This window comes from Melospiza georgiana, chromosome 24 (genome assembly GCF_028018845.1).
Source record: "Melospiza georgiana isolate bMelGeo1 chromosome 24, bMelGeo1.pri, whole genome shotgun sequence".
In the NCBI taxonomy this organism is placed as follows: domain Eukaryota; kingdom Metazoa; phylum Chordata; class Aves; order Passeriformes; family Passerellidae; genus Melospiza; species Melospiza georgiana.
In genome coordinates this window covers 8,295,429-8,305,719 of record NC_080453.1, presented here as the reverse complement: position 1 = coordinate 8,305,719, position 10,291 = coordinate 8,295,429, and the positions used below count along the sequence as shown (strand labels likewise).

The window sequence follows — 10,291 nt, the reverse complement described above, 5'->3', positions numbered from 1 at the left end:
AAGGGCTTTGGGAAACCCACGTGTTGCCAGATCTCAGCGCCGATTATTTTCTTCAAAATAAAAGGCATTATTTTCGTACTGGGAACCTCCACTTCGGCGCTCTCCCTCCTCCCCTCTCCCTGTCTCTCTCCCACACGCACACGTTTTTGCTGCCTTGGGGGATTTTAGCAGCAGCAGCAGCAGCAGGGCTCTGAAAAACAGATTCCTGCAGGAGCGGGGAAAGGGAGATGCTCGCTCGGTGCTGGGCTGTGGGTTAAACTTTCCAGCATTGTGAAAAGAGAACCAGAAATAGCATTACAAAGCCTTAAGTTGGGCTTCGGCCGTTTTGCCTCGCAGGGTCGGTGTCAAACGCCCTGGCAAGCGCCGGGAGCTGGCGCTTGAGGAGGCTCCGAGGCTGTGGGAGCGTGGCAGGGAGCCGAGCTCCCGGTGGCACCGGAGCTGGCCCGAGCTCGGTGCCACCGCTGCCACCCGGCCCTCGCCGGTGGCCGCCGACTGACGGCAGCCCCCTGAGCCGAACCGAGCGAGCCCCGAGCCCGCAGAGCCCGCAGAGCCGGGCAGACATGCGTGTGCGTGTGGGGCTGGATGTTGATTTTTCCCTGAAACAACTCAAGGCTTTATCAGTCCCATCTCTTTCCCACGGTTTTCTGTTGCCAGTGAGGTCACTGGTCCCTTTAAACTGGGGCTGAGGCCAATGTGCGGCGGGAGGAAGGGGGGCCGCGGGCAGGAGCGGGGGGGACATGAGACGGTTCACACAGACTGTTCCTTTTACAGGAAGACTTGGGATTTCGACCAGCGAGCGGGAGGAGGCGGCGGGGCTCGCAGGGGGGGCCCTGGGAACCGGGGAGCGCCGGCGCGGCCGCGTAATCCGTCACTCCCGGGAGATGGTGGCTCATTAACCCATTAGCCGGGAGGTGGGGACGTGCCGGGAGGGAGCTGGGCAAGGCGAGCCGGGGGTGGGAGAGGCGCAGCGGGCAGGGGAGGAGCCGTGCGGGGCCGGAGCGGCGGAGCGCGGGCAGGGGCAGAGCGCTGCCCCGGGCACGGCGGGCACGGACGGCACCGGGGCCACGCGTGGGGAAACCTCGGCCAGCGCCAGCATGAAGCGGCTCTGCGAGGAGAGCTCGTCCGACACCGAGTCTGACGGCACCATCGACGTGGGCCGGGAGGAGGAGTACAGGTGAGGGCAGGCTCCGTCCCACGCGGGATTTGGGGTAAAAAAACCCCCCAAAACTCCAGGACCGCTCCCCGCGGGCTGAGAGGGGCGGCAGCGCTCGGTGCCTGCCGGGCACGGCAAGGGAGGGCACCGGGGCTGGCACGGCTGCACCGGGCACAGCAAGGGAGGGCACCGGGGCTGGCACGGCTGCACCGGGCACGGCACAGGAGGGCACCAGGGAGGGCACCGGGGCTGGCACGGCTGCACCGGGCATGGCAAGGAAAGGCACCAAGACTGGCACGGCTGCACCGGGAGTCCCTCGCACCTCGGTTAACCCCTCGGGTTCGGGCTGGTCCTGCAGGATGACCCCAGAGTGCCACCCAGGTCTGGTGCTGGCCATGGGGCTGACCCAGCAAGGAAACCCAAGTGTTAAAGTCAGGAGAATGCCATCAAAGGTGGCTTCTCCTGCCAGGTGGCAGAAGGGCAGTGGGACCCGTTCTGTCCTCTGCACCCCGAGATGGGGCAGCCCCCCCCAGAGCAGAGGCACCCACAGCCCTGCACTCAGGCAGCCCGAGGGCTCACAGGGAATGTGGAAGAAAAGGGGGTTTTGCATGAGAAAAACGCTTCTGCCGTGCTGGTGCATCGGCAAGGCAGCAGCTGGGGCTGTGATGTGCTAGGGAAGGGCTGTCCCGATGCCCCTCGGCAGTGCAGGCTCTGTCCCATCGCTGCCGAGCTGCAATTTTGGCTTTGCTGTTTGTGAGGGAATGGTGAGGACAGGAGCCGTGTGTGGTTCCCCTGGCGATGCCCTCAGGCTTCCCTGGCACCGGGCACCCCAGGCTGGCTCAGCCCTCCCGAGGGTGCAGACGGCACAGGGGATGAAGGAAAGGCTCTGTTATTTGTTCCCATCCAAAAATCAGCTGCTTTTGAACTCTTGTTTCAGTAGCCAAGCGTTTCCCCTCCCTCAGCGTCCAGTGAGGCCTTGGATTAATTCATTCCCTCTTGCTCTTTGCTATCCTGAGTGGAGGAACTGCCTGGCTGGTGCCAAGCTCAGCTTCTCATGGGACTCAATTCATGAATCTGCCTCTGATACAGTCGCAGCAGAGTCGGGCACGTCTTACACAAAATGTCCTGCAGAAATTCCCTGAGCCCTTATGCGTTTCCAAGTGCATCAATATTTAAGCTGCTTTCCTGCTGCAGCTGAAATGTACCCCACCTCTTCAAATCAGTGCAGCACAGAGCCCACAGGGATAAAACACTGGAATTGTCACAATATTTTATTTTCATGACCAGTAATGATGAACCTTTAATCTCTCTGTGGTGCTGCTAATGTGTTTGCCTTCTCGAGCCAGTGGTGGAACCCGGCTGGCTGCGATCTGGTGATATTTGTATAGGTGGATGTTGTTCCTCATGCCACGCAAATCTACGGCCAAAAGAGCAGTTCCTGCCCTGCTGGGGGCACACCCTGAGTAACGCCAGCCTGCATGGGATGCTGGTGCGCCCAGAAAAATCAAACATTTCCAGGTGGGGAGTGAGGAGGAGGAGGAGTGATTAGAGCAGAGAGAGGCTGCCTGCCCGGCTGGGGTTCCCAGCCCATTACCCATCGGTTGGGTGCTTTGGGCAAACCAGTTTCCCTGCAGTGAGGGGATGAGTCACGCCGGGTGTGAGGCTTGGATCGGTGTGTGGAGCAAGTTTAGGCTGCGGGGTCACTGCAGAAATGCAAGATCTGCTCAGGTCAGAGCCAGAGTTGTGCTGTGGGTGATAAAACCAAGCAAAGAGCAATGCAGCAATTTTCATCATTGGAGAATATGCTCACGCTACTTTTTATGTGGTTCAAATCCACCAGATGTATTCTTAAAATACATTTTGCAGTGAGATGGGTGTTGATGTCCACATCACCAAGAGCTCACTGAGAGCAAAGCATTCAGACAGCTCTACAAAGAGTTTCAAAAATCACTATTCCTCTTTGGATGCCTATTTTGCATTTCCAGGTGGATTCAGCACCTGCCCCCTGCACCTGAAACACCCTGGTGTCCACACAGAGCCCGTTTTCACACCAAAATTGCTCATTTTCTGTGTGTCTGTGTAGCTGGCAGTGCGTGTTAGTACTTGTGGAGCCAGCCAGCACCTCTGCCCAGAGAGAGCCCACCCAGCAGACATTCAAATAGGGGACCTGCATGGAGACGAGCAGAGCAGGCAGTAGAAGAACGTGTTATTGTGTAAAACCACTTCTGAAAGCAGCTCGCTTGGGCCTATTTTTAATAGGCTGCCCTGGGTCGGCTGGCTGCAGACAGCACTGTCTGTGCAGGGAAATCTTTAATAGACTCTTATTAAAATGCTTCGTCAAGCTGAAAAACATTTGCGTTGGGGTGGACCCAAGTGCCCCTTTTCCAGATTTGGGTGTGTGGCACCAGCTCTGCTCCTTGGGGCGTGCTGGGCTGGCCAGGGCTGAGTTCACATCCCTGCTCTGAGTTTGGTAAGGCACAGGGACAGCCCCGAGCCAGCTGCCCTTTGCAGAGGGACAAACCCTGCTTGGGGGAGGTGGGAGGGGGCCCAGCCAGCCTCATCCCCCTCCTCAGCCTCAGGGTTCTTGCTGCAGGGTGCTTCCCATGCCTGGTTATCTGTGGTTATGGAGACTTCACCTCCATGGGTCGAACTTTGCTTCTTTCTGCGCGTCTTGTGCTGACCTTTGGTGCTTTTAGCTGGGTGGTTTGTGGGGCCCTGCTCCTTAGATTGTCCCCATGATGTCCCTCATCCCCTGTGAGCCAGCAGGAGGGTCCCTGCTCTGTCACCAGGTGTCCTCTGGGAACGGTTCAGGGGTGTCTGTGAGTTCAGAACATCCCAGCCCACCCCGAAAATCGCGGCTGGGGAAGCGACTGCTCTGGGAAGCCCTCAGAAACCACATCAGTGCCACCACTGGCCTCACCCTGAGGAGCAGCCAGCCCTCCCTGGGTGGGAGCTGGGATCCCAGGGCTCACATCCCTCCTGCTATCACAGCTCTGAGATGCAAAGCCCTGCAGACAGGGCAGGCTCAGACACGAGAGAGAGACGGGAGGTTCACACATGGAGGAGAAAAGGCCGTGACTCCAGAGCTCAGATCGCTGCTTTTCCAGCCCTGTGGAGATGCCATCACAGGCTGGGATGGAGGAATTGTGCCTGGGAGAGGATGGACAGTTTGGTGCAGAAATCTGTCCCAGGCTGGTGGGAGATTCTCAGAGGGGAGAGAGTGGGATTCAAGTGTCTGCTCTGCTCCCCATCCCCAATTCCTGAGCTCTGTGTTGTGGGTAAAAATGAGATGGGAACCACGGGAGACATTTTTTGGGATGGGGGGAGGAAACTGCAGATGGCAAACGTGTGTAGAACATATGTGCAACAGAGGTTGCTCTCCAGCCAGAAATGATCCCCTCTCCTTCCTTTGCAGCCACGTTTCCAGGTCTGTGTCTCCCACCACGACATCTCAGATACAAGCCAGGAAGAAGAGGAGAGGGGTGAGTGTTCTTTATGATGATCAGGGCAGCTGTGTCCCCTGGTCAGGCTAGTCCTGTGTGCACTGGGGAGCTGTTGGCCATTCCTTACTGTTAAAATCACCTTTACACTGCTCCTGCTCCACCTCCTGCAGAACTCCCCCAAAAAGCCAATTGGCAGAAAATGGGAGAGCAATTTCACCTGGGCTTACCACGCCAGCCCACGTTTCTCCACCCACCTCCTGCACCCCAAAACATTGATACACACACAGCCCTTCCAGAGCACCTGGAGGGTTTCAGACCTGTGAGCCGTGGCTGTCAGTGACTGTGGTTCCTTCTGTCTGCTTGGGAATCTCCCACAGATCATCGAGAAGCGGCGCCGCGACCGCATCAACAGCAGCCTCTCGGAGCTGCGGCGCCTGGTGCCCACGGCCTTTGAGAAGCAGGTGTGTGTTTGGGTTTGGGGAGCCCCTGGTGCCCCCTGGGACGTGCAGGGTTTGGGGTACAGCCCCCAGAATGAGGCAGTCTGGAGCAAGGCTTTGCCTTTCTTACCCTCCTCCCTCGCGGGAGTAAGTAGGTGGTGGAAATGGGGTGGTGAAATGATACTAGCAAATATTCAGGAGCCCTGGGGAGGATCAAATCAATCTAGGAAGTGTTTTGCAGGTATGAGGAAGCACAGAAATGGGGGTTTTTCAATCTGCATCATGAAGGAGCTTCTTTTTTCTGCTCACTTGATGTGAAAAGCAGAGTCCTAGTGGATGCCTTGTGCCGTTCTGAGCACTCCTGGGTTTCAGGGAGGAAATCATTGGTCAGACCCTGGCTCCTGAGAGGCACAAAGCCCTGGGCCATAAAATGACAAATGACTTTTCCTTTCTGCTCCCAACACAGGGGTCTTCCAAGCTGGAGAAGGCAGAAATTCTCCAAATGACAGTGGATCACTTAAAAATGCTTCACGCCACAGGAGGAGCAGGTAAGAGCTGCTCTTGTGAGCACATGGGTGAGGTGAAGGTGCAAACCTGGAAGGAAAATTCCCCACTGGAATTTGGGGGAGCTGCCTCCAGCCAGCTCTGCCTGCCTCCCAAGGGAAACGCCTTTTGAGGGAGGGCAGATGGCATTTTCCTACCGATGGGTCAGCACCCCATGCATCCATTTGGGAGTCTGGGGTATGTGGGGTGCTGCACCCCCAGCCCCACAGGGACAGCACTGTTGGTGTCACACCCCCTGCTAAAAGCTGTTTTGCCAGAGACTCATTTATTCCTGCTCAGAAATGGAGCCTGCTTCCAGAAAAACCATATTAAACTCTTTACCTCCTCCCTGGGATACATTTCCTGCGGAGGCTGAATTCTGCATGAGGACTCTGCAAATAAACAAGGCTTTTTTCCCCTTTCTGTTCTTTTTTTTTTTTTTTTTTTTTTTTTTTTTTTGTCTGTGTGTCTCTTGGTTGTTATAAGAAGAGAGAGGGAGCCCTGTGCAAAATCCAACAAAGGTCTTATTTGTACTGAGACCTCAGTACAGACCCTCTGTCCTGTTCCAGTTAACAGGATGGAGATCACAGCTCCAGTAAAGAAGCCTCTGGCTTGCTTACTACCCAGTTTTGGCTTGCTGGGGACATTGCTGGCATCCAGGCTTTGGTTCAGGGCTGTAACTTGGTCTGGAACATTTGTTTAGATATTCAGTTTGACTGCACTGCAACAAAGGGCTGCATTGTCACGAGAGACCCCATCAAGCACAGTGGTCCAGCACTTCACTGTGCTGTGACATTCTCTGCTTTATTGCTTATGGTCTCATGAAGCTGCAAGTTGGGAGCAGAAGCCTGAAAATCAGTGGTTGGCTGGTGATTTCTGTGGCTTTGAGCTTTCTCAGCCCAGCTGCTTTGGTTCTGACACTGCTTTAAAAGGGAGTGTAGATTTTGGGAGCCAGGCAGAGGGAAGTGGTGCTCAGCTGTGCGTTGAGGAGACACTGTCCTGAGTGGAATATCCCACTGGCAAAGGCAGCCCAATCTATCCCACAGTCACATCTCCAGCGTCACTGATAGAATCCAATAGGAAAAAACCCTTCCTGACCCAGGCAGAGGGATAAACCCTGCCTGACCCTGGCAGGTTTATCCCTCTGAGATAACCACAGATGCCTCTCTCATCTCACAAACGCCCAGTCCCTTGGGACACCCACTTGGCTGCCCGCTTCAGGAAAATCACACGGCAGCAAAGTGCCTCAAGTGAGATACACAGTGCATTAGAGAGGGTACTGAAATCCAAGCGCATTCCTGAGCTCTGCACGGTTTTACTGCCACCCACGTCCTTTCTCTCCAGGCTTGCTGGATGCCCGGGCCCTGGCCGTGGATTACAGGAGCATCGGCTTCCGCGAGTGCCTCACCGAGGTTGTCAGGTACCTGGGCATCCTCGAGGGCCAAAACGCTGCCGACCCCATCCGGCTGCGGCTCCTCTCCCACCTGAATAACTACGTGGCAGAAATGGAGCCCTCACCCGTGGCCGCCTCCCTGCTGCCCATCCAGAGCTGGCCCTGGTCCTTCCTGCATGGCGCCGCGGGACCGGTGCAGATGCCCAGGAGGGAGGCTGCTCCTGCCGCTCCGCTCGTTCTGACTGCATCTTCCCTGCCCTACCCCAGCCCTGCAGTGAGGCCGGCCCCTCTCCGCCGTGTCCCCGGTGAGATGCTGCCCTCCCGCCGGAGCTTCCTGGCCAGCAGGATGGGCTCCTCCAGCCGGAGAGCCCGCGGTGCCAGCTCGGCCACAGCCGTGCCAGCCGTGCCCAGGATGGCATCGCCAGCGGGAGCGCTGAGAGAGGGCTCATCCAAGAGCAGCCAGATCGCCACATTCCTCCTCTCCCCGGCCTCTGCAGGCATCCCTGTGCCGCCAGCTTACGCGGCACCTCCCGTCTTGGGCGCTGCCACGCAGGGACCAGGGATCAGGGTTGGGACATCCAGGATCTGCCGCTCCTGGGCGACGGAAATCGGGGCTTTCTGACCCTCCCTCCTCTTCTGGAGACAGGAGTTCTTCAGTGTTCACCACCCTGAGGACAAACTCGGTTGAAAAGGCGTCTTTCCTGCTTTGCAGAAGCCAAGGATCCATAGAGAAAATTCTCTCTGCTCTCGCCTCCCTCCTCGCGCCGCCCTCCTCGCCTCACCACCACGCGTCCTCTCCCTCGTGATGCCTGCAAACGTAAATCACACCCAGTTCCACGCACTTGTCTGCACCAGGCCACGCTCCAGACCCTTCTGGATATACGAGGGAGGGGGCACAGGCAGATCCCAGCCCTGTTTCTCCTCCAGCAAACCCCTGTGCAGAACCCAGCCTTGCTGTCCTCTGGAAAACAGCCAGCCTTGAAATACTGCCTTTATTTCCCCCGGGACGCGGAGCTGCCAGCCAGACTTGCTCGTGCCGATCCCCTGCGACGCATCCCCCCAGCTGCAGCACCTAATTTTGGTGTGCTGGGATGGACACAGCTCACAGCCCATGTCCAGCACTGCTGGCACCCTCAAGGCAGGCTCCAGCCCCCCCAGCTCCCGAAGAGAACTGGCTGCCTGCTAATCCCCGTGCTTTCCTCTCTGCATTACCAGCTTTTCCCACTTATGTGCCCTTAAGGTGGAGTGAGGCAGCGGCTTAGCAGAGCTCGTTCCCACAGCCCGGCTGAGATCCCGCCGTGGCTGCAGGGCCTGTGCTGGGTTTCTCCTGCTGGAGCAGCCAGCCAGGCTGCCTGGGCACAGCCCCTGCCCCGCACCGAGGTGTGAAGAGGTGAGACAGAGGATTTCAAAGGGACGCCTGTCACCAAAGGGAAGGCTCTGACTGCCAAAGCGAGAAGAAAATGCCTTTCCTTCTGCCAGCCTCCCTGCTGGAGCTGTCTCTCCTCCACCCCCTGCTGAACGGCCGTGACTGCAAAGGGGGAAAATGGGTTGGAGCAGCCTGAATTTGAAGTGCCTCCCTTGTTCTCCCTGAGCTCAGCATCCCTCACCCTCCCCTCCCACGATGTCTCTGTTTTCTTTCTCCAGCACTATGTTTGGGTCTCACACCTCTCATCCCCCTCCCTGGGCCGGGACCAAAACCCACTGAGGTGTCACTGCACTTGCCCTGAGTCCTGAGAGCTCACCCTGTGTGCCCCACGATGACTGTCACAGCAGGTCACACCTCTGCTCCTGCAGCTGGCCTCTCCTCCTCTCCTCTTTGGGCAGAAAGAACAGAAGCTTGAAGCTTTCAAGCCACCCTGTGCCACGTCCCATGGTGGCAGGGCAGGGTGTCCCAGTGCTCCCCCTCACCTGAACAAGCATTTGTGCCTTGACTTGCTGGGATACACGTGCAGAATATTCTGGACCCAGCTGCACGCCCAAGCCTTGCCCACGAGGTGGAAAGAGAAAAGAGGTCAGTGCAAAGAAAGGTGAAAAAGAGGGAGAAGATCTCTTTTGAATGGGAGAAACTCTTCCCATGCCTCAGGTCAGAGGTGCAGCCGGTTGGGCTGTGTGGATGAGCTGTTGTTTTCCTTCCTGCAGATGGTATCTGCCGTGTGCATGTCAATGTATGTACCTGCCATTGTTTGGGAAGTGAGTCCCTCCCAGCTGTTTTGGTGGAAGTCATCCCATTAACACACAGAAATGCCTCTGCTGCTTCTCACCCTTGTCCTCGAGTGCTGGAATCAGCCGGGAACAACATATTCCCTTTTAATAAAGTCACAGGAGGGAAATCCTGGTGGGCCCTGGCTGTTCCTGCAGCTGGTTTGTGCACTAGAGCTCACGGCCTCACTTTACACTGTGCAGTGCTCTTAGATTCACGAGCTGTGACATCAGCTAAGGTGTCAAATAAAGTCTTTCAAACCCCTGTCCTCGTTGTGCAATGTAGTGTTGAAGTGAATCCAATCTGCTCGGATCACGGAAGGGACCTGGGAAGGTCATTGGTGAGTAATTTTGTGGCAGGTTTTGGTTCCTGAAAAGCTTCAAAAGAAAGGTAAGATGCAGCTTTTAATGTGACATCCCCTCTGATTGTTTTATAGCTCTTGGTCATTCTGGCCCTAACGCTTTTTACTTGGGAAAACAAGTCAGAATCAGATGGGCATTCAGCAAGGCTTGCCCTGAGATTGGCAATAGACGAAATAATTTCATTTAATGTTTACAAAAGTGGCAGGGATGAGATGGGGTCTGGCAGAGCCTTGCAGCCAGACTGAGGGCTCGCCCTGCTCTGCTGACCCTTTGCAGCCAGGACCAGAATAACCCCTGTGGCATCTCACTGTGGGGAAATGCTTTGGGCTAAACAAAGAGCCACAGCTGAGAGCCTGTCTCTACTTTGAGGAAAAGACCAGTAAATGATCCCTCTTCGTGAAAGATGCTTGGGAGAATTTTACTGGGGAATGGTGGGAATTCAACTTCCTTTCCCATAACTCCTTCTCGCTGCAAAATGCCTTTCAAAACCGCCCATAAATCCCTTCCTTAAGTGCTGTGTGGGGAATTGCTGGAAGGGAGCAACTGCAGCTGTGATGCAGCATCTGTCTGGGAGCGGGGAGAAACTTCAGGAGCAATAATGGGGCTATTGATGAAGGCTGGTCCCGTGGTGCCCGGGCTGCCCTGACCCGGCTGGAGGTGACGGTGGGAGCTCAGTGCTCTGCTCTGGCCTCGGCCAGAGAGAGGAACCAAAACCAAATTCCCCTCCGTGGGAGGCAGCCACACAAACCGGCCCCGCGGG

The 10,291-nt window shown here is 56.6% G+C and overlaps 1 protein-coding gene across 1 annotated transcript; it reads left to right on the top strand.

Moving 5' to 3' along the window:
* The first annotated feature begins 1,027 nt into the window (after nt 1-1,027).
* HEYL (hes related family bHLH transcription factor with YRPW motif like) lies at nt 1,028-9,437 on the top strand. Its single transcript, XM_058040221.1, has 5 exons — nt 1,028-1,174; nt 4,569-4,635; nt 4,974-5,057; nt 5,500-5,581; nt 6,921-9,437. The coding sequence occupies exons 1-5, from the start codon at nt 1,095-1,097 to the stop codon at nt 7,589-7,591; spliced, it is 984 nt and encodes a 327-aa protein (XP_057896204.1). The 5' UTR covers nt 1,028-1,094; the 3' UTR covers nt 7,592-9,437.
* The last annotated feature ends 854 nt before the right edge of the window (nt 9,438-10,291 follow it).